Source organism: Aplysia californica, unplaced genomic scaffold, assembly GCF_000002075.1.
Source record: "Aplysia californica isolate F4 #8 unplaced genomic scaffold, AplCal3.0 scaffold00601, whole genome shotgun sequence".
NCBI classification, from domain to species: Eukaryota; Metazoa; Mollusca; class Gastropoda; order Aplysiida; family Aplysiidae; genus Aplysia; species Aplysia californica.
Genome location: NW_004797871.1, coordinates 204,978 through 228,690, shown reverse-complemented (window position 1 = coordinate 228,690; position 23,713 = coordinate 204,978). Strand labels below are relative to the sequence as shown.

The window sequence follows — 23,713 nt, the reverse complement described above, 5'->3', positions numbered from 1 at the left end:
CCACCACCACCACCACATGGGTGGTTGGCAGGCGCTCTGGTGGTTTGCTCCTTCTTTTCTAATAAATATCAATCGTCCTGAAAAGTGAATATAACAAATTTGGATTCAACAAAAAATTCCCTACTTTTTAATTCATTGAAATCAACAAAATGTCTTAAATATAGGTGGTGTAGGAGGAACACGTAAAAGAGCAAACTTATATTAAACATCATTGAAATCGACAAAATGTCTCAAATACGCGGTATAGGAGGAACACATGTGTGGTTGTGTGCACATATGTCGTAGGGAAGGACGGCATAAGCATTCCTGGCGTGGAATGACAACAGGGAAGCAGAAATGTCACAAATTAATTTTTTTTTACCTGAGGCTAGACTTAGATCTAGGTAGGCTTACGAGTTGGAAACAAGTCTGTAACTGTAACTAGTGTAACCACATGCTGGTATTCGCTTAGCCCGGCTGGCCAAAGCCGTACACTGCAACCCAGTACAGTTTGCATCACCATTTCAATTTTAAACGTAAGCCACAGCACATTAGGAAGAAAAAGAAAAGAGACACACACACACACACAAACACACAAACTACTAGTATTATCAAATATATCACACAACACGTTTCACAGCTAATCTCTTTTTATTGAAAAAAACATGCTAAAAAGGAACACAAAGCAAGATGCCTTAAGAGTTCCGCAAAAAAAAAAAAGAGTCTGTAGATCACTTGGACACAGACTTATGATCAGGCCCAAGTGACGGCAATAGAAGGAGAAAAAAATGAAAATTGACATTTGGAGATCCGACACAGCACGTAGTTGGAGACACACATTGCTCAACTCGTCTGTACATTTCTCTTCACTGCACCAGAAGGAACAATGTTCATTCTTTTACCAAAGAGCCAAATTGCAAAACAGCAAGCAATAAAAGTTCACTGTGAAAACAATAAGAATTCTTGTTAGTTATGGATGCATTGCTAAAATAAAGAAAAACAGCTTACAATGTACAAACAGTGACAATGGATAATACATACATTATTATAATTATGTACTGGAGTAGAATAAAGTTTTTCTGTTCTGGCTCCGAGACTAAAGCTGTGTTGACAAAAAAGCTGAACATTGCAATAATAGGCGGTAATAATTCGAAAGCTACTTTGTGACCCGCTACCCTAATATGAAACACCTCATGCCCCATGACGATGAACTAGGCTCAAACAGTAAGGACATGATGACAGCAGCTGCTTCAAGGGAGTCGCTAGTCCAACTTTTTTGTTTCTTTTCTTTCCCTCCAACGATCATATCTGTTGTCTGGCTTACTTTTTCTCTGCACTAGAGTGTTGTCAAAAATTCGTAGCACAACTTATTGTCAAATATTTCCTAAACTATCGAACGTAGACTCTCCAGCTTTTGCACAATAACTTGTATTAATAACAGATCAATATTTTTGTAAACACCTGTTAGCTCTATTCTAAAAAATCCAGTGGTATCAACAGATTTTAAAAGGTTTACAGCTGGGGCAATATCGCTTTTAAAAGCAAATCTGTCGTTTTTTTCTAATCGTGACACTATTTTTATTGAACGCATGTTTTGAGAACCTTTAGTGCGAAAAGGTGTTCACTATAAAATTAATTTCTTGTAACAAGTTCTGACGCTAAAAAGTATCATTGGTGAGCTGTGACTGTAGGCCATATATACATATGTAAAATGTGTGTGAGAAGCGGGAAGTGCTGTGAACAATTCTATTTTCCGTGTGATGGAGATTTATAGTATTTTATATAAATTTATGAAGGAAAGTTTTGTAAATCTAACCTGAATTGTTGTGGAAAATCTGACAAAGTTAAGACAAATTGATATAAACAGCTGTGCAAAGTTTGGATTATATAAAGTCACCCATCAAAAAGATATTTGACGATAAGTTGCGCCACTAATTTTTTATCGCACTATAAATGCCTCTCTTCACAGTACTCAAACAAAAAAGATGAGCACATTTGTTAGCAAAAACAAACTCCACTGAGAAATCCATACACACATTATGTATCGTTATCGGTTCCCAGTGATGCTTTACTTCCCACAACAATCCGCAATATTAAAAAGCACACCCAATTGGACTAGTTAGCACACTTTTGTTTTTTAGGCAATTATGGGTTGAGCTCTAATGTCTAATATTCTTACAATCTACAGTACTCAATAATGTAATCTACAGTTGTGTCATGGAAGTAGAAAACCAAAATGAAAGGCACAAGCTTGAAGATTTTCCAATGTAAAATGTTCCACTTCATAAGCAACAAGGGACGTATAAACAGTTTCAAAAACATTTTATTTCTGTCACATTTCATAGGAATGAAAGATAAATGAGCAACAATTTTTAAAAAACCAATAAAAAAAACAAGATATTCTGTTTGCTAATCCAGTTCTACAGAAATATACCCCAAAAATATCAAAGAAATATCAGCAACAAAGTCCACTTTTGGCTGCAAAAATGTTTAACCTGTTCTTCCTCTTTCACAAGATCAAGATTTCTGAGGTGTTCCAACCAGGAACCTTCATTTAGCCATCTGAATAAACAAATAAACTCTCTCATTTCTTGTTTCTAAAATTCTTCCACTCTTGAACAAGCTTGAACGTTATATACCTTGACAATGCACATGGTCACACAGATGTTACCAAGTCACAAACAAAATTTGCAGGCCTCCAGTGTCTCACTCAATCTGTTTTTTGTTTGGCCTAGTCTGTGAATGATGATATTTGTTAAAGAAATATATATACATGAAGGAAATAGCTGTAATATGATGCACCATACTATGTCAGAATATCCTGTCATGCAGTCACACAGACATTCTCCCTGGCATACAGGTAACAGAAGAGTATAATAAAGAAGAGAAATTGTCTTCACACCTCCTATAAAATGCCACAGAAAATTGCCACTTCAAGTACATAAAAGATAAATGTAAAATTACGCACTTTAGCACCACTGTTAAGACCGAAAAAATGCCCATTCTTCGACAATGAAATAAGCTCGTATCAATTTACTGACTTGGTTACTTCAAAACTATTCAGAATCAGTAGTTACAAAAGTACACTTTGTCTCCAAACCAGAACAAAGAAGAAATTTGGTACACCACTTTTACCTCATAATGCATTTTGGCTAGCAGCATCCATACATACCAATAAAGAACTCAAACAAAAAAGGGAAAACAGAAAGGAAAAAAATAATAATTCACAGCACAAACACCACACAGCTTCAGTCTTATCCCAACCACTTTCATGACTCCTCTACGAAACAAATGGATTAACAAACTGATTATTTATACATTCTGCACAAACAACAATGAAAGTTCTCAGAAAATGATAATGAATGTTTCAAAATTTTCTGCAACCATGTATTAACATTTGATTGTCAGAAAGTAAAAAATATCTAAAAATGTTTTTACCCATGAAAGGCCTACAATTATACACTCCACTGAAAATGAAAAGATTCTTAAAAAAATACCAGGTACAGTATGCTTTAAAGTTTAACAAAAGCACTTCATCATCACCTTAAAACTCCACATTTCACACCCCTTAGATGTTTATTCATTTCAAGCTAATTACAGACAGAATTTACATTTTCATCGTTCTGCATAAAGAGCTATATTATTTTCTCTACTTTCTTGTACAAATAAATTAACAAAATTCTGCTAGACAAAAACGTTTCATTAAGCGCCTTTCTCTCTTAACTTCATACAGATAACAGGAAAAAAAAGTAAAAACAAATCAAGTTCAATCATTCCAAGATTTACAGTCTCTCTTTCTCAATCAAAGTCCAGGCATATTCCATAAAGCTCTCTATTTTGCTTCACATCACTAACCAAGACCCAGCCAATCTGAGGACTTGAGGAGGGAACAAAATGTACACGTCTCTCTGACAGTACGCATTTTAGTAAGCTCCAGATTTTTTCAGTAGCTGAACCGTGTCTCGGGGCTGTAGCCCAGCTTGTCCAGGTTGGGGATGCAGGCAAAGTTGATCATGGGCGGAGGTCCACACATGACCACCAGCGAATCCGGCCCGGCAGCCGGAAGGTGCTTCTTGATCATCTCTTCGTTGATGAATCCAGAGCTGTACTTCCAGCCTGTGGACGACGCACATACATGATGAATAGAACCACAAAATCAACTCAGTTACACATACATGATATAGGTAGCCACATCAACTCAGTTACATATACATGATGTATGTAGCCACAAAATCAACTCAGTTACATATACATGATGTATGTAGCCACATCAACTCAGTTACACATACATGACGTAGGTAGCCACATCAACTCAGTTACACATACATGATGTAGGTAGCCACATCAACTCAGTTACACATACATGATGTAGGTAGCCACATCAACTCAGTTACACATACATGATGTAGGTAGCCACATCAACTCAGTTACACATACATGATGTATATAGCCACATCAACTCAGTTACACATACATGATGCATGTAGCCACATCAACTCAGTTACACATACATGATGCATGTAGCCACATCAACTCAGTTACACATACATGATGCATGTAGCCACATCAACTCAGTTACACATACATGATGTATGTAGCCACATCAACTCAGTTACACATACATGATGTATGTAGCCACATCAACTCAGTTACACATACATGATGTATGTAGCCACATCAACTCAGTTACACATACATGATGTAGGTAGCCACATCAACTCAGTTACACATACATGATGTAGGTAGCCACATCAACTCAGTTACACATACATGATATACAGTCAAACCTGGCCTTACGGCCACCTCTATAAGACAGCCACCTGTACACACGGCCACTTTCCATTTCCCCCCTTGCGTTTTTTCTATATAATTTAACTGTGTAAAACGGGCACCTGTCCAACGCAGCCGCGGCCACCATATTTTAACACACAACCCCTATCACACAAAGCAAAAACACCTGTCTTAGACGGCCACCTTAGTCATGTCTCCATTACGTTTTGTCATCAATTGTGCATTTGGCCCCTGGCGTTGTGGGCGAGCCGTCATAATTCAATCACCTGTCGTTGTTGTTAGGTTGTCCCTCCAGCCCATCATGTTGCGTAGGCCCCTTCCACTGTTGACCAATAGCTACCAAATTTCAGCTGCTGGTGAGGTTAGCGTGTGATCCTTCATAACCCATAAGCCCCGCCCAGAACTCATACACAAATCGAAAGTGAAATGAGTGGTCACTGTTTACCCAGTCTGTAACAAAGCAACAATGGGCGTCAACATGAACTTGTGACTGAAGCGTCGCTCGTTCTTCGAGTGGTGGCGACCCAAGTGTTAGTTTTAACATGGCGCTCGGTTCTCCTCTTCTAATACATTTCGTTTTATTGTCACCCTTGTGCAAAATCAGCAACAAAACAAAAATTACAAACAAAATACAAACCAACAACAACAACAACAACAAAAACAACAATAATGCGGCTACTTTTGATTGAGACCTCAAAAGGGATTGGTTTGTTTTCTTCATCTTGATCAGTCCTGCCTAAGACGGCCACCTGTCTTATACGGCCACTTTCCTCCTTGACAATGGGTGGCCGTCTTACACAGGTTTAACTGTATACAGTCACATCAACACAGTTACAGTTCAATACATAGCCACATAAACACAGTTACAAATGCAGCCTATATAGCTGTATCAATTCAGTCACACACATGCAACAAAACATGAAACTAACATTGATCTATTTATCTCAGATACACCAAAAGAAGGGATTCCAGCACTTTTTTAAAAATCCCTTAACACATTACACCCTAAATGCCGGAGGGGAAGTCCATCCCAAGTTCCTAGTCAAGGGGAAGGAACCCACCTCCCGTGAATACAAGCGTTTAAAAAACACATTTTAAAAATACTAAACAAATTCCCAAAATCCTGAAAAAATAAAAGTTAAAAAGAAAAATGAACGTAGTTTCAGAAAAAATATAACTTAATGTATGCGCAAACTGTTGGAAATGTTATAACTTTAGTTCAATGGGGGTGTCCGACCCGTCACTCTCACTCTCAGCCTCGCAGTTGGGCCCTCGATCTAAATTCTAGATTTTCTACATCTGATCAATCTGAATAGCCCCAAACTCTTGCAACAACGTTTTCATCAAAATCTGAGTCATCTGATATGTCATATGCTTGTTTTCGCTCAAATCCATCGTTAGTTCCTTTTCAAACTCAATTGTGTCGCTTTTCAACAAGTCGAGACTCCTTCAAAGTGTCTGTAACGCAATCGTACTTTATTGGCTGTAATACTAAAACTACTGGCCTGAAAAATTTCGTTTCGGTATCAAACGAAAAAATAAATTTTTTGCAATAACTACGCAAATCAAAATCTCGGCCCCAGTCTCCTCAAGACGAGACTTCGTTTCTAAAGGCGCTAGGTCGGCGCGGGTGGTTCCGGGCGAGTTAGGGTGTAATGTGTTAAAATCAAGAAATGACCCATGCATAGTCACCACATACCTAAACAAATAAATTGCGGACTGAGCAGCCTCTGCTGATGTAGCGTTGCACATTTTTCTCACCAATTTAAACTCAGTAAAAAAAAATTTCCCCACACAAAACTCATTATGAAACAATTTTTCTCCACAAACAAAACCCCGGGCTGCTCTAGTCCCAAGAACCGCTGATCCCCTTGCACCATTAATCGCTACATGCTTATTGCGTATCATACACTGTGTGCTGCAACTAACCTATCAGAGACAAACAACCTATTTGTGTGACCAATCAGAGGTATTCTGTCACAGACACCAGCACACTTGATTACAAGACACACACAATTCGTGTCTTAGTCTCTCCATCTCCATCTTCCTTTATACACAATATTCAAAAAGCCGACACATAGTTACTGCATAGTGCATTACACGGAAACTGAAGAAAGAGTCAAAGAAAATGATGTCCTGAAAAACATAGAGACATAGAATAATATCAAGAGGCTAGCCCTGGAAAAGAAAGGTGGAAAGTGTTTCGTTTGTGGTCTATTCCCTGATGCAGAGTGAGAAAGGCAGTGATGATGGTGATGATGATGATGATGATGATGTACAAACTTTAAAAGTTGCAATTGAAAAGATGAAAAGAAAAATAGTAAGTTAATGGTCCAGAAAAGACAAAACAACCTATGATTGAGGCTACGACTCACCAGCTTCGGGTCTGTCCAGCGTGTACCACAGGTGGAAGCGGTCAGGCTGCTGGTTCAGCACCTCCTCCAGCTCTGATCTCAGCAGGATATCCTTCTCCGTCTGTTGGGAGTTTGAAGTAAGAGTTTTAGTATGAGTTTTACCACACTGGCAACGCAATTAGGTTGTATAAGTGTCCAAGATTTTTGGTGTTGCTAGAGAGTAACACACTATCAACAGACGGAGAAATTAAGACGATTTATTTTTTTATAGGAAAGAAGGCGCAAACCACACCAGAGCACCCATCAAATACTCACCTTTTCTGTCTGTAATGACAATTTGTTGGTAACAGTGATTCATTGTTGTACAGAAGGAAAAAACGTAGAGAGATTTGGATGATAATAATAACAATACCAATAATTGCATTTATACAGCGCATATTCGTGCTCGACAGCACGCTTTATGCACTTCATTTTAATTGTTATTACCCTGATCTTGCTTGGGAACAGATTCGCAAGTATTTAGTAGTACCATTGTAGAACTGGCACACTATTACATTACAAATTCATTCACAACTAAACACATGCACGCACACACACACTCATTCACTCACCTGATTAGCAAAGAGAAGCCAGAGTTCTGATTGGTCCTCTGGATCTTTGAACACCTGCCTGACCAACTGAAGCATTGGGGTGATACCTATGTGGGGTGGCGGGGGGAGACACCAAAGTAAAACTGAGTTTAGTTAAGTTTCACTTTCAGTTAGAATAATTCGCCACTTGCAACACAAATGAGTCACAAAAGTGTCAGAGATTAGTTTAGTTTTACTGAGTGTTTTACGGCACTTGCAACACAAAAAGGTCTATAAGTGTCGAAGATTAGAGGTGTTACAAGAGAGTAACAAACACAAAATAGAAGAAGGGAAGATAAGGAAGATAGATGTTTGATAGGAAAGAAGGAGCAAATTACACCAGAGCACCCACCAACCACCCACGTCGGAGATTAGATGGCATACCTTACAAGAAAGACGAGTAACAAAGAAGAAAAAAAAGAAGAGAAACGACTTTCATGGAAAATAAGGAGCAAACCACACTAGAGCACCCATCAACCTCCAACAAGTTTGAGTCAAGCTCAAATTTGGAGTCAAGATAAGCACACTGACACAAAAAACATCGTTTAAAGCTAGCTAGCTCACTAGGAAAGAGCAGGACTGACGGACAAAAATACCAGAAGGAAATAAAGAAGTAAGGCATACCAATGGCACCATTCTCCGCAGCTGGGGCACAGAAAAGCACATGGACCAAATAATGGTCACTTATTGCAGAGAGAAGTAAGACAGACAAACAGAAACAAAAGAAGGAAAGAAAAGAAGAGGGGATTTCATGAGCCTGTAATCAATTATCAAATATGTAGAGTACAGAGTTTTCTAGTTCCGATGTTGTTATAATTTTGTTTTGTTTTTTTTTGTTTTTTGATTTGATTACCTATTGTTACTATGAACTGAGGCAGCTCTGATTTTTTGCTTCCCAGCTTTCAACTTTCCTCTATCCTCCTAGTGCACTAATTATGATGATAATACAGTGTTTCCCAGTTCTTTTCACATTATACGTAACCGCAATATCTCATATATGGTTTTTTTAAACTAGTCTCCAACTTTAAACAGAATTTCAGTAGCTAAAGAGACGTAAACAGCAATCAACTGAAAACAAGAAACAACAAAGTTAAAATATACAAATAAACAATTTTGGCAAGCAAATCACAACTGCATGAAACACTATCAATTTGTTAGACATTTAACTATCCATATCAGAAGCATGGAAAGAGTAACTCACTGAAGTCATAGAATCTTTTTATTCTCCCCCAAACTACTCTATTCGGGCCTATACTTAGCTCAGTTGGCATCATATCGGGCTGCAGTGCAGATGATCGTAGTGCAAATTCCAAATGGGACATTCTTGAACTCACATCATTTGGAAATATGTTCAAGGCTCTCTCCCGACTTGACTCAACCCTATCAGAGACCAAAGTTTAATTCTGAAATCCCCCCCTCATAAATATACTTAGTGTTGAAAAATTAATTTAAACCATACAATAAACAAATACATCTGTAATTGCATTGCTCATTCCCTGCCCTCAGTAATCCTACCTGTTCCACCAGCGATCATTCCAATCTTCTTGGCTTTCTTCACCTGAGGCTCAGACTTCTTGTCCGGTTTGATGCTGAAAGTGCCTGTGGGGAACACATTTGAGGTAGAATTTACAGCAAGTTGCCAAGTAAACAACCCCAAGAAAAGAAGTAGGATGTACCATTGTTGCCCTCCAACTATCCCTAAAAATAAAGTATAGTCAAAGACTGTCAAAGCTGTAGTATGTATAGGTTAGCTCATTCACTACCACACCCGCAACTGTTGCGGGTAAAGTTGCTCCAACGTCGTGATACCACACCCGCAACCCTTGCAATTTCGCACTTTAAAACCTCACCGTTTTCAATACCGGTTCGTCTTTTTCGTAGCCCATTCAATTATGTTTCATTAAAAAGAAACAAAACCGAAATCGGACGAGCTCAAGTTGAGTTACTGACTTTCACGACAACCACCATTAGAACTGAATTTACCATTACGTTTCTCACAATGGCAGATTGCTTGTCTTTGACCATTTTCGAACCTTTGACGACGAAAGTGACTCAGAAACCGATGAATTGGTCGAATATTGTTATGACAAACTGGGTGGGGAAATTTGCAAAGAAGAATAAGGTTTAGTAGAGCCTCCAACACCTAGATCTAGGGTTGCAGTTGTGGGGAAGGGCGTGAGTAAGAAAGGGAAAGCAGTTTTTGACCAATTTTTGAAAACTTATGAAAAAAAAAAAATCACTAAAACAAAGCCGTAATTTCATCAAGGCAATCTTTATTATGTTAAAAAATAATGTTCCAAATTCCAAGTCTCTATGCTAATTAGCAAAAGCACAGTGACTTATTAAAATTACCCTTAAAATGGCTGGTACACAGATATTAGCGACCCCGAAAATGGCTGGTAGTGAGTGAGTTAACAGCACAGAAGGGCTGAGCTACGTGGTCTAAATGTTCAGACTCCAGACTTGATGACAGACAACCATGAAAATCAAAACACTTAGGAGCGAGTTTAAAAAATAAACCTCATCATAATGAGAGAGAGAGAGAGAGAGAGAGAGAGAGAGAGAGAGAGAGAGAGAGAGAGAGAGAGAGAGGGAGGGAGGGAGGGAGGGAGGGAGGGAGGGAGGGAGAGAGAGAGAGAGAGAGAGAGAGAGAGAGAGAGAGAGAGAGAGAGAGAGAGAGAGAGAGATGGAGAGAGAGAGAGAGAGAGGGAGGGAGGGAGGGGGAGAGAGAGAGAGAGAGAGAGAGAGAGGGAGGGAGGGGGGGAGGGAGGGGGGAGAGAGAGAGAGGAAGAGAGAGAAATAACAGACAGATTTATGTGGGGGTTGAAAGGGAGGAGGAGAGAGAGAGAGAGAGAGCAGAGAGAGAGAGAGAGCAGAGAGAGAGAGAGAGAGAGAGAGAGAGAGAGAGAGAGAGAGAGAGAGAGAGAGAGAGAGAGAGAGAGAGAGAGAGAGAGAGAGAGAGAGAGTGGGGGGGGGGGAGAAATGGTCTTTGATAGTTTTAGTTTTAATAAGAGTTTTACGGCACTTGCAACACAATAAGTTCATATAAATGCCGAAGATTAGAGGTGTTACAAAAGAGTAACAAACATAAAAAAGGAGTAGAGATATAGACGATAGATGTTTGATAGGAAAGAAGGAGCAAACCACACCAGAGCACCCGCCAACCAACCACAGTCTTTGGTAGGCTTAGTAAGCAACAAGTTCATAAAAAAGCAAGAATACGGAACACAAGCTCAGAGAAACTAAACAAACCTCTTCCAGTGTATTGCAGCAAGCCATTGGGTCCACGGACGTCAATATAATCTCCGATGGCCATGGCTTCCAGATATTGGGACATTTTTCCTCCGTCCGGGAAGTTGGGGTGGACATTTTTGAAGTAGACCTTATTGAAGTCAATAAAGAAGAAGCGAATGTTTTCCACATCTCTTTCAAAATGGCTCACTCTGTAAGCATAAGTTTGCTGGGTTTTTTCAAAATAGCTTATTTTTTTCACATCTCTTTTAAAATGGCTGACTTAGTAAGAGCTGATTTTTTTTTTCACCTCTTTAAAAACAGCATAGAATCTACCTAGTAAAAGTGTTTTTTGTGCCTCTTTTAAAGTAACTTAGAGAGAGAGTGAGAAAAATCTATTGTAATTTAACAGTCGTGTCAAAGTAACGGTTGAAGAAGTCGCATGAACAAGAATCACATAATTTCGCTGTTTTCGATACTTCTGTTCGTTTTACTTGTTCTAGCGACTCAGAATATGAAATGTCTGATAGTCAGGACCCTGGATATGTACCTGAACACGGCCCGAGTCGTAGTTTTAGGGCTAGATCTAGCACTAGTACTGGTGTTGTAGTTCGCACAACAAAATCACAACTCCGTGCCCTACATCTGTCTCATGTAATTCATTGTATGGATCTGAATCAACGCACAGCCCAGCTTTTACATTTTCACCAAACACTCATACATGCATACAAATCAAAACAGAACACTTTGAAATTTTATTTTTGGTGTTGTTGTGAACTTCATTCTATCTGTCACATCTGTGGAAATTTTTCAGAAAACCAAATTCATGACAATTTTTTTTTATCATAAAAAATTAGTATTAGACTTCGACAACTTTAATTTTTTGTATTAGATTAAGCTTAACTGTAACTTTATTGTGCCAAAAAATAATTACAATAGGGTAATTGCGAGAGTTGCCGTGTTGTTTTGGAATACCCCAAAAACGCCAGTATTCAGCGCTAGTGACTGGTGAAAGGGGCTAATAGTCAGTGAGTCAAATCTCTATCAAAATAGCTTACATGGCAAGACAGAATTTTGACATCTCTCTCTGAAGAAATGTTCAATAACAAAAAAAACAACCAAAAAAAAAAGAAAACCATTTGGATGTCGACAGCACTGGTATCAAAGCACAGACAATAACTAAGCAAACAGCACAAAGTCACAGACTTCCATTAACAGCCAGGTTGACCTACTTTGATGACCAAGTCCATGTAGCCTTTGTCATCATCGCTGGACACAGGTGTGTATGGTCGGATAACCAGTTGACCGTCAATGCGAGCTGTCAAGTAAATGTGCTGGCCTGGAGAAAGGAAAATTGTTTTAATACAGGGGGGTTTTTTTCGTTTTAGTGAGAGTTTTACGGCACTCGCAACACAATCAGGTCATATAAGTACCGAAGATTAGAGGTATTACAAAAGAGTACCAAACACAAAAAAGAAGGAGGGGAGATAAAGACTATAGACATTTGATAGGAAAGAATAAACAAACCACACCAGAGCACCCGCCAACCACCCACAATGTAGGTGCTTTCACGGCCACATCCACATCACATATAATTTATAACATTTAGGAGACGGGCTTCCGACCCAGCCTGTCAGTGCCCACCCCAGCTGAGAAGGATACAACATCCCAGCAGAAAGACCAAAATACTCAATAAGAATTCTACTCCACTCAGTCAGGAAACAAACTTCGGTCCCCAGTGTACGACAGCAAAATGCTTAACTCCTTCACCACAGACACTGGTCCTGGATAAAGGATTCACCAATTAGTGTAGCAAAACAGTAAAGGACGGCAGGTTTTGCGCAAGTGTACCCAGTTTCTCTTAATGAGCAAAGCAAAGCCACAAAACCACTCTTTGAAATTTCTAGCAATGTCATTTACGACGATTTCTATGACTCATTCATAAAAATCAACCACTTCACATCGCATATCAAAGTTTAGGTCAGCTTTTATGTGCTTTCTCGGGGTGTGCAGTGCCTACAAATACATTGACAAAGTAAAGAAAGGGAGACTTCACGCATACACATTCCATCCCATACTTTGAGAGCAAAGCGAAGTCATTTTGCAAAATTTCTAGATTCTAGTCCTATTTGACTATGAATTTGCTTTTAAAATGTTTTAACAACACTTTGAAACTGTTCAGTTGTCTTAAACTGCTTTTTTAAAGTTGCCCTTAGGGTTGTATAAGTGTTGTCAAGGGTCAAGGGTTTTGAAGACAAACAAAGTGCCTGGCCATTCGATCAATATTCATTTGGAGTAGAACTCGATTCAGATCTAAGGGAAACTTTAAAACCATTTTTGTCTAAACTATTTTCCCCAACCTACCAGACAAAATTAACCAGATTTCACAAAGTACTGAAGCTATCTTTAAAATGTAAAAAGCAAGTTGCTCAGACAGGATTCTTGTACCCAAAAATGCAATAAAATGCATCTCTTCAAAATACCCACACACACAAACAATACTGATAAAAATGGTCAAAACAATAAATAATTTAAACGGTAATAATAACAATGGTAAAGACAAAAGTAAGGGTAATACATACAACAACAAAAATAAGAATGATAATGATAATAATAATAACACCAGTAAAGATAACAACAATAACAACAGCAAAAATAATATTAACATCAACAATATATCAATATGAAGCAATGGTGATGAGGAAGAAATAAAACATATGAGGCCACGCACCAACAGGAAGTCCCAGGATGTGATCCGAGGAGGGGAGAGCAAAGCGGAAGCGACGGGTGTCTGGGCTCAGCACCTGTGGAAAACATTCGTGTCATCTGCCATATAACTGGCTCCACTCAACAGTGTCTTCTGCACCTTTGGTACATAGTTTCTTTTTTTCTTCCATATACAAGACTTACTTTACTTTACTTTACTTTTCCGATCCAGCGGCCATTTGAGTTCTAGCCCTTCGGTCTGTCGATATGGCAAAGAATTGACAGGTTTTAATCAGCTGTGCTTTGTCGCTGTATAGAGTGTTTCCGATGTCTGGGGAGGCAGGTGCCATATATACAAGACAGACATGTGTGTATGATATGTGTTGCATGTGTTTGTGTATGTGTGCATGTATTTGTGTGTAGGGGGGGAGTGTTTATTGTCATACTGTTTGTCGTTGGTTTTGTGGGTTTTTTACCAAGAGGTGGACCGTCTTTTCACAGCTTGTTTCCTGTTTCTAAAAACACCTGATTTTCTTTTTTTTAAATTATTATGATTAGAATATTCTTTGCTGTATTCTGTGTTCGCTGTGGGTTTGGGATTTTTGGCGGGGGGAGAGGGGGCTGCAACCTTTCCTACTTAGAGTCTGGTTCTTTTTTTTTTCTGAGAATGCAACTATTTTATTGAAGTCTTCCTGTCTTCATTCATTTTAAAGAGGAAACCAGGACAGCATTCAATTCCATTTAATTTTTTTTTTCCACATGTGTATCATACTACTTCACAGCAGTAGGCTCAAGCACTGAAACTCATTGAATGATTAGCAAATGTAAATTAAAATTTCAAACGTCCAGGTTCCACTCACTGCACACAAGGACAGTAAGGCACTGTTGGAGGAATCATGACGGCCCTTGATATAATAACTATAATAACACTGTAGACTTGCCAACTTTTTCAAAACCCAACCAGGGACAAGATCGGAGAAGATTGCCCAAACAGAGGTCGGCAACAGGTTGCTACCTCAGAATTACACAATTCTATCTGCTCAGTACCTAGTTTGGAGAAATTTGACGGCAAAGATTTTGAGTTTTCCACTATGAAAAGCTTTTCCAAATGCGATTCTTTTAATATCTTGATAACACCACAGAATAATCTTAAGATATTGATAGAGCAGATAGAACATTTGTTTCTGACCTTGTGGTCTTAGTTACTCAAAATTGCCAAAAATGTCAGACAGAACTTTTTAATTCTGAGGTAACATGGTGGAGAGTCCTTCTCGGCGGCCTATACCCAATACCAGTGTGAAAGAGTGGAACGAAATCAAGGACACCCAACGTCATAACAGCAAATACCTAACCATAAACAAAACTACATCAAGAGAGACCAGTTTTGGTGCAGTGATTAATATGTAATAACTCAAGGCTCTCAAATTCCCAAATTGCCGAATCCAGAACATTTCTGAGAAATTCAGAGCAGTAGGCAGGCCTGATAATGAGGCTGATAGCACAAAAGCATGTGTGCTGGCTAGACATGAGCTAGTAAATAAGACTCACCCCTCTGTCAATGATTTCACTGATGTCAATAAAGAGAAAACTCACCTCTCTCAGTGATTTAAAAAAAACAACTCATCTTTCAATCGATGATTTTGCCCCCCCCCCCCCCCCCAAATCGATCGACAAATAAAGAGACTCACTCTAAATATAAGCTAGCACAGAGACTCACTTCTCTATAGGTGACCTTTAAAAAAAGAAACTCACCTCTCTATCAATGAGCTTCAGGGGGTACTTGAGTGTGGAGTCCTTGAGGGTGACGGGGGAGCTCTTCTTCTTTCCCCCGAACAGCCCCGGCAGAAAGATCTTGGCCAGGATGGCGGTCACAGCCACCACGCCCACCCCGATCAGGACGGGCACAGTCTGCGGGAGACACGATGGATCAAAGTAAGTACAGGGAAAGCCTACAGTATCATTTGTCTGTGTGCCTGGAGAAAGGTCCTGGTTGTTGGAAACTATCTTCCCCTTGTGGGAAGCGGGGTTTTTTTATGTAAGTGTTTTATGACCCCATCAATACAATTTAGATCGGTAGATTAATATGGACCCTCCCTCTCTCTCTCTCTCTCTCCCTCTCCCTCTCCCTCTCTCTCTCTCTCTCTCTCTCTCAGCAAAAGTGTCCCTCGATTCTCAGCTGGTTGTTGTGATAATGAGTCATGACCCATGCATAAAAAAAGACATGAAATTGGTCAAAAGCAAACTAAAATTCTCTTGCATCTTGCAAGTCTCAAAACTGAAGTTGACTTTAAAAGACTGAAGGATATGTTAGAACATGTTACTATACTAATCATTCTCTAATATAACTAGAAAAAGAGTGACAGTATTAATGTAACATTAGAAAAGTAAAATGATCTCTTGTAAGGGTAAACTGAGAAGGATAAAATTAAACTCAAAACCAAATACAGTGAGAATAAAGTTTTAAAAAGTTAAAACAGAAACCATCTTTATTATAGCAATTTTATTGTGTTCAGTTACAGAAGTTCAATATCCCCTTGCCAGGTCCTGTGTCCTGTCATTTTCATTTGTGATAATAAACATTTGAAACAATATATATATATATATTTCTACAGTTTCCAAAGTAAAATGTAGTGAAAATGTCTGATACAGGGTAAGCAAAATAAATTGAAATCAAACTTATACACTTAAAGAAAGAGAGACTGACAGAGGAAAGACAGAGAGAGAGGGAGAGGGAGGGGGAAAGGGGACAGGGGAAAGGGGACAATGGAGAGGGGGAGATGGGGGGAGGGGGATAGGAGAGGGGGAGAGGAGAGGGGGAGAGGGGAGGGGGAGAGGGGAGAGGGGAGGGGGAGAACAGAGAGGTGGTAGACAGACAGACAGACAGACAGGCCAGACGGTGGATGGGCAGACAGACAGACAGGCAGGCAGGCAGGCAGACAGACAGATAGACAGGCAGGCAGGCAGGCAGGCAGACAGATAGACAGGCAGGCAGGCAGACATGACACAAAGACAAAAGGGACAATTACTACTTTTTTTATTATAGTAGAGGGTTTACGGCGCCTGCAACTGCATAAGGTCATATGAGCGCCAAGGGGAGGGTGTCAACAGAGAAGTCTTTACAGGGAATCAGACTTACTCTGCTCACCTCTCTAGCTTCAACAGCACAAGGTCTGTTTCGACTATCAAAGCACCCCGAAAATAGCAGATCATAAGAGTGTGACAAACATACAAAAGAAGTAGAGGAAAATGACAATAGTAAGGATAAGGAAAGAAAAAGCAGCAGTTCCCTGTTGTAGATCAGGCACAGTTATGAGCATGACATGAGTCAGCCCATTTACAATTCTACTGTGTTTGAACGAGAAATGTCCCCCCTTTGGGAATGGCCTAAAGTCACTACAGTCAGTGGCACTGCCCCGGGGGGAGACAATTACTACAAAAAGCATTTGAACAGTAGAGAATGAACACTGAAGGACACTAAACAAGATAGCAGATACCATTTGCTCCACACAGACAAGGACAACAAAAACACAATCAAGAACGGAACGGGTTAGATCATTTACAACACGTAGACTTTTATGGCGAATATATAACAAGTGAAGAGAACATGGATATCGAAACACTACGTCGTAGCAGATCCAATGTGGAAAACCAGTAGCCTAAACTGAAGACCGGTTAAAAAAACATGAAAAAAGATGCCATTGAAGTGCACGATTCTTTTTTTAAAGTTATAACATATTCGGATGAAGCATGCACCTACTCTACACCACTGTACAAAAAGGTGATACTTCACAGGAAAGTGAAAACACTGCACATAGGTAAATATATGTGAGCCCAATTGATACGTCTTCCTTTTTCCTTGAATAGAAAACTGAAACAAAACTGGAAACCCCTTGAATTTAACAAAATCAGCAGAAAACTAATCAACTTCAGAGATCAATAAAAAGCCACCTGCTTCACCAGTTGAGTTTCAAATGTGAAATAAAACTCAATAATGCAAAGAAAACTTAAGAAAGTCTTTCTCTCTCAACAGGTAAAAGAATGGGTAAACAACAAAACCACTTGCCTGTATATAATATATATACCAGTTTGTAATAGCTCCCAATTATAGGCTAAGCTATCTATTACTGCTACCCCTTACAACAGTCAGAAAGCCGCAGCAACAGCTGTTGGCCTCTACATGTGAGTGAGTAAGGACTTTTGCACATTTACATTCCGGTAGAATTGATCAATACTATACTGCAGACTAACACTGGTGAGGATTGAGTTTCACAGGAACTAAAACAGAATAAGTAGCATGAGAAATGTTGAAGCATGTCCTAACTGAATTCTTGATAAACCATATATGAACAAAATAAAGTTAACCTTTTATATGCTCATCAACAAAACTTATATCATTTAGGAGGCTGGCTGTTTAGACACTAGTAACTAAAATATATCTTCCCCTCACAATGAAATTGAAGTCATGTCTTATGTGTGCAAGGTGAAGAGCATATAACCGATAACCACTGCACCTCTCTTACATTGGTCGTGAACAGAGTGGGGTCTCTGTTCAAAAGTAAAACCAACCAACACATTATATCATACTTTCCTACCATGTAATGTGATTGTGATAACATCGGAGAACAGCTGCAAGAAATAAAGCAAGCAACAAAAACACCAGAATGAAACAATCCTCTGCGACATTTGTTAAGTGGTATTGAAATTCAGATGTCATTCTAGAACAGAAAAATTATCTTAACTCTGGTCGCATTTCATAAATATGAAATATTAGCACATCAGCTTGCCTGGTGAGGGGGATGAAATATGAATACAATTAATTTGGTATGTACTGAGAAAATGAACCCAGAAACAACCTCTCTGGCACCAAATGAAATATGAATACAATTAATTTGGTATGTACTGAGAAAATGAACCCAGAAACAACCTCTCTGGCACCAACATCACTGATACTTCTGTCCAACACAGACAAATTGAGTCAATCAAACTATATCAGTCATAGTACAGTAGTTGATAGCCGGTAATGGTACAAGTTCAACACCCAGTACCACTGTAAAGTTATCTAAAAGGTGAGACAACTGAATTCAAAGTCCATATTTTAATCTGATTGGACAGAGTCAAGTAGGTGAAAAACCCTGGAAACTCCCCAAACAACGGAAGTTCAAAAACCAGACTCATCTGCACCAAAGCCAAGCATAGTACAAACCACATTAACGGTGTGCCAAATCACAATAGAGGGGCTCAACAGCTTAATACAACACCTAAACCACCATATTTGTAATACTTCCTTTACCATATATCCTTGTATCCTTTTTTCCAACTTCATTTACAACTCAGACGTCGCTACCACCTTAGCATTGCTTGAGTCAGAAAAGAAATCTTAACCAGTAGATCTAGTGGTTAAAGCATGCATACTGCCTACTGCAGATAAGGTTCTATAGACATGTAGACCGTCTTGGGACTATAACATCTTTGTCTGTCCCTAATGTCCCTTTGTCAAGTTGTAAAAATTCAATCTGAAGCCTCTTGTTCTCACTTACACCCAAATCAACACACACCACTTGGACAAGCACACACCCACATACTTAATTTTTTTATATTAAAAACAAACTTACCTTCCCTATGGTGTCAGTATCACTATCATGTATGCATCATTATTTAATCACAGAACAAACTAGGAAAGTCAATGGGTAGAAGCTGAGCAGTGCCCCTTAAAATCAGCCTAAGAACCCACTTTTTCAGCTCCCCTATGACCAGGTTTTTAGGCAGTGATTACTGTGCTGTGTATACATTTCTGTAAACCAATGAAGACATGAATACTTCAGTTCACCTTTTTTGTACCCAAGCACAACAAATCAATACCAGCTTAGTACATACTCCTTCAAGACACCGCCCACCACTGTGGCGTAGGCAGACCCACACTTGTTCCCATCACCTCGACATACCCTCACAATCACAATGCGCTGGGTATCACATTCAAATTTTTCATTAAAGAATATTCTAAAACCGTTTCAGAATAATTCTTTATTAGAGTCGGCAAATAAGTAGACTTAACACATTTTGATCTACGGACAAGTTACTGGGGGGTCACTTTTAAAAAGATATCAGACTTTTCCATACTCAGAATTTCAGCATGCAAACCACCATGGAGAAAAACCAATGCTCACTAAAGCCATTGATCCACAAAAGGACCAGATGCAGGTTATGCTCAAAGAAGTTGAGATCATAGCACATAGCAATTGTGAAAGTCACTTGTTTGATGAAGCAGCTCAGCCATTAGATTTTACCACTGATGCAGCCTTTTGTAAATCAAGTGAAAGTAGCAGCCTAATATAAATCTAGACCAATGCTAAAGCACAAATTCCAGAGCAAAATTGTATATATGGCTTTTAATTTAACCCTTAATCTATCCACAGCAAGTGAAGATGAAAGAATGGACAATAGCAATGGGAAAGTCAACATGTAATATTCCAGGGACGCCAGGGTGAGGAAGAGGCAGATAGAGACAACCAAGTCCATAGGAAATGTAATACTAGCCAGCAGAAATAATAGAGTGTGGAGTTCCAGTTTTGTCATAACATACATATCCCCTGAGATCATTTTCAAATATCTATTTTTTTTTTTACAAACTTTTTGCTCAACCAAATGACTAAAAAATGTTGAATAACCTATCTAAAATACTGGCCTATCATCATATAATTCGATACATCAGCCGACAACACACAGGCTCCAGTTAACAAAGCCCAGCAGTAGTCCTCATGTCATTTGCTAATCCTCCATCCAAACAATATGTTTCATTGCGATAAAGCTATGACAATCGTTTCTCTGTACAGCGGAGGCTTATTCTGGCCCCTGTCAACAAAGTCATCCAAACAAAACTGGAAACATGTCTAAATATTTCTAACTTAGATTATAATTTTATAGGTGTTTAAAACTAAATTTCCTTTCTAGTCTAGACTCACAGACCAAAGAAAGCCACTAATGAACTTTAACCAGGCCTAAACTAAATTGGTAAAAGCAAAAACTTTGTACAGAGCTCCTCTCGGGGACAAAACCAGAATGTGCATGCTTCACCAGTAGGCCTACATAAAAAAACTAAAAAACAACAAGTTAAATTATATTATGGGAAAAATTTGTTGGTCAGTCGAGAAGAGGACCAAAAATTTTTTTTATAAAAACCCACGCTCATATAAAATAATGGTTTGGCTTCAAATACAGACGCGCTGTCACTTCGGCAATCAGAACTTCCAACAGCGAAAGGTAGATTAAGTTTCATATAGCCTAGGCTAACACACAGTGTTTTATTTAGCACTGGCGCTAATCGCAACGCGACGTTTTATATAGCACTGGCGCTAATCGCAACGTGGCGTTGCAAATAGGCACTTCCAGACAAAATAGGCACTTAGTATAGATCTATATTTCAGAATCTCGTTCATCGATTCCCATTGACATGGGCTGGATTTTTTAAAACCTTTTATTTCTATAAACCTTGATACTTGTAAATTCTTTTACTTACTTGCTGCACGCATGTGTCTATAGTAACTTACACTAATACAGTGATACGTTCCAACATTTCTTCCTGTTCCATGCTTTCAACTGGAACTACAGTCAAAATTGTCCAAGACAGCCACCTCTTGTTGAGGAGAAAAGTAGCTTACTAAACACAGGTGGATGTCTTGGACAGTGACATTATAATATAAAAAAACAGAAACACTTCAAGTTGGGCAGGGAGTGGGAGTGGCCGTTGGTACAAAAGTGTCAAGAGATCGTTTTGGATGGGGAGATCATGATTTGTCCACAAATTAGATACACACACGTTTCGGAATTAACGTTATTATTCTAGATCTAGATAGATCTAGACTCTAGAACTATTTTATAATTATAATGAACAGCCTGTTGTTCCAAGTTTGACAAAGAAGTAGAGTTGATTCTGCTGCACTAATGACTAATGGCTCCCCATCCTAGATCTAGGCCTATAAGTATAATGATTGCAATCTTGGGAGGGGGAAAAGTGGTGTCATTTACTGGCTATGGCAATATTGGAACACCCTATCCAATCTACAGTCTATGGGCCAGTACGCCTAAAAGGTTAAAGGCCCTTAAAAAATTATATTAGATCTATAATCTAGGCCTCTTTTGAGCAACGACTGCTAGATATAATCTAGATCTACACGCCACGGGCCACGGTCAACTGAACATACAAGTTTGCAAGTAAAGACTATCTCAAGCGCCTTACTACTGTTGAAAGTTTGCTGAAACTTGACATGAGGTAGCAGCAGTATCACAGGCGTGCTTTCAAACTAAATTGGCTGCCGAAATCCCTCGCCAAAGACGTGGGTAAAACTGGGAAATATGGGGAAGGGTATCAAAGGGTCAATTTGTCAGCTGCTCTCGGCTTCGACATTCCTTCGTAGCTTGAAACCGGAAATAAAATACAGATCCAGCTTTTTTATGTCCTCGCTAACCGATTGGTTAGACAAAATTTTAGGGGTACCTCAACCTCAAAGCTGACAGCTGGGGATACGTAGCCTATGGAAACCGGGGGGGGGGGGGCAGGAGAGATAACAAGCAAAAATGCTAGAGCACCCGACAACTTTACAGACATGTGAATTAAACCCATGTTATTCAAGAGACAAAACAGACTGAGCGGCTTCCTTTTGTTTATTTGCCCCCCCCCCCCCCACCCGCCCCCTTGAGCGTAAGGATGTGCACAAATAACTGTTGCTCGTATCTATGCCAAAGCGCGTCTGTAGGGTAGGGATATTGAACGAGTGTACGATGAGAGAACGGGCAAGCCTGTCAACATTTTGAGAGATTAAGTTGCGCTTCGGTATTGTGAATGGGCTAGCTTTGCTACAATAATCAAATTTCATGTGGTATAAGTAAATGCCTTTCCAGTGTTGTATTAAGATATTTTGGGACATAGTAAGCATGTGCAGGTGGTGAAAAGTTTACCGCACTGACTACAGCGGGGTGTTTTTGTTTGTTTGTTTGGTTGGGTTGGGGGGTTTTTATACACGTGCGACGGGGAGCTTGCTGGTATTGCTTATTCCACATATTCCTCAATACCCAAAATAACTTTTGCTTCCAGTACCCCCAAAGATTCTCATCTATATACGAGTATAGTACTATAATAGAGAATCTCTGGTACCCCTACCCACACTAACACATTCTATCGGTCGGCAACCCCTTAAAAAAAAAAACAATCAACCAATGAAGGAACAGATTGACAAATAGACCACGGGATCGATAGATGGAACTGGTGGATAACCATATGGACAACTTCAATTACGGATGCATTAGCATGTACGTAATATTTTTTTAACTAGACATTTTCAGCAACATTCACTATAGTTGAATTACAATGTACAGTATGTTAGCACAACAACACACATACTTTGCTGGGAACAATTTAGAATAACAGTAATACAGAACGCCCACAAAATCATGACCAGGGATTTCGACATAGGTACAACCAGTTTTCTAATGCGGAGATTATCTTGTAATATTGCGTCAAAACTTTGATGTAGCATACACCTCCTACAGAACCAAGCCAAGCAGGGAACGAGCCACGGTGGACAAGGATGGCTAGTGCCTCTAAAAATAAATTACTGATGGTCAGAAAGTGGCGATGTGTCTATGCCCTTGAATGTTGAATAGAAAACAAGCTGACAGCATAGAATAATCTTTAGTTCAAGAGACAGACTATTGAGTCACTGACACGCAATCTGTCAAGAGGAAAAACAAGCGACCAAAGGCCAAGATCTCAAATTTCCCCTTAGCTGAGATCTGAATAATTTTCTTGTGAATTGACTCGAAACGCCATTGTACTTTCCAACATTATTAATGCACCATCAAGGAACGCATTTTCTAAAACACGGGCGACCAACAAAACAATATATGTGTATTGTACACCCAGGTATCTATTTCAAACAAAACCAGAGCAAATGTCAAGCGACAGAAAAAGGTCTGTGCGCGCGAGTGTGTGTGTGTGTGTGTGTGTGTGTGTGTGTGTGTGTGTGTGTG

General features: G+C 39.3%; 1 protein-coding gene across 2 annotated transcripts in view; it reads right to left on the bottom strand.

Annotated features, from left to right (window-relative positions):
- Positions 1 to 2,284: 2,284 nt before the first annotated feature.
- LOC101855135 (NADH-cytochrome b5 reductase 3) overlaps positions 2,285 to 23,713 on the bottom strand; it is a 33,294-nt gene continuing 11,865 nt past the window's right edge. The window contains exons 1-9 of one of the 2 annotated variants that reach the window (XM_005107407.3): positions 21,924 to 22,117; positions 15,443 to 15,598; positions 13,716 to 13,788; positions 12,217 to 12,323; positions 11,006 to 11,135; positions 9,269 to 9,352; positions 7,736 to 7,821; positions 7,146 to 7,245; positions 2,285 to 4,095 (exon numbers count right to left, since the gene is read on the bottom strand). In XM_005107407.3, coding sequence (XP_005107464.1) covers positions 3,923 to 4,095; positions 7,146 to 7,245; positions 7,736 to 7,821; positions 9,269 to 9,352; positions 11,006 to 11,135; positions 12,217 to 12,323; positions 13,716 to 13,788; positions 15,443 to 15,598; positions 21,924 to 21,953 — 939 coding nt within the window. In that variant the 5' untranslated portion in view covers positions 21,954 to 22,117 and the 3' untranslated portion in view covers positions 2,285 to 3,922. Of the gene's footprint in view, positions 4,096 to 7,145; positions 7,246 to 7,735; positions 7,822 to 9,268; positions 9,353 to 11,005; positions 11,136 to 12,216; positions 12,324 to 13,715; positions 13,789 to 15,442; positions 15,599 to 21,923; positions 22,118 to 23,713 lie in introns of those variants that run through there. The other variant, XM_005107408.3, reaches the window with a different exon arrangement.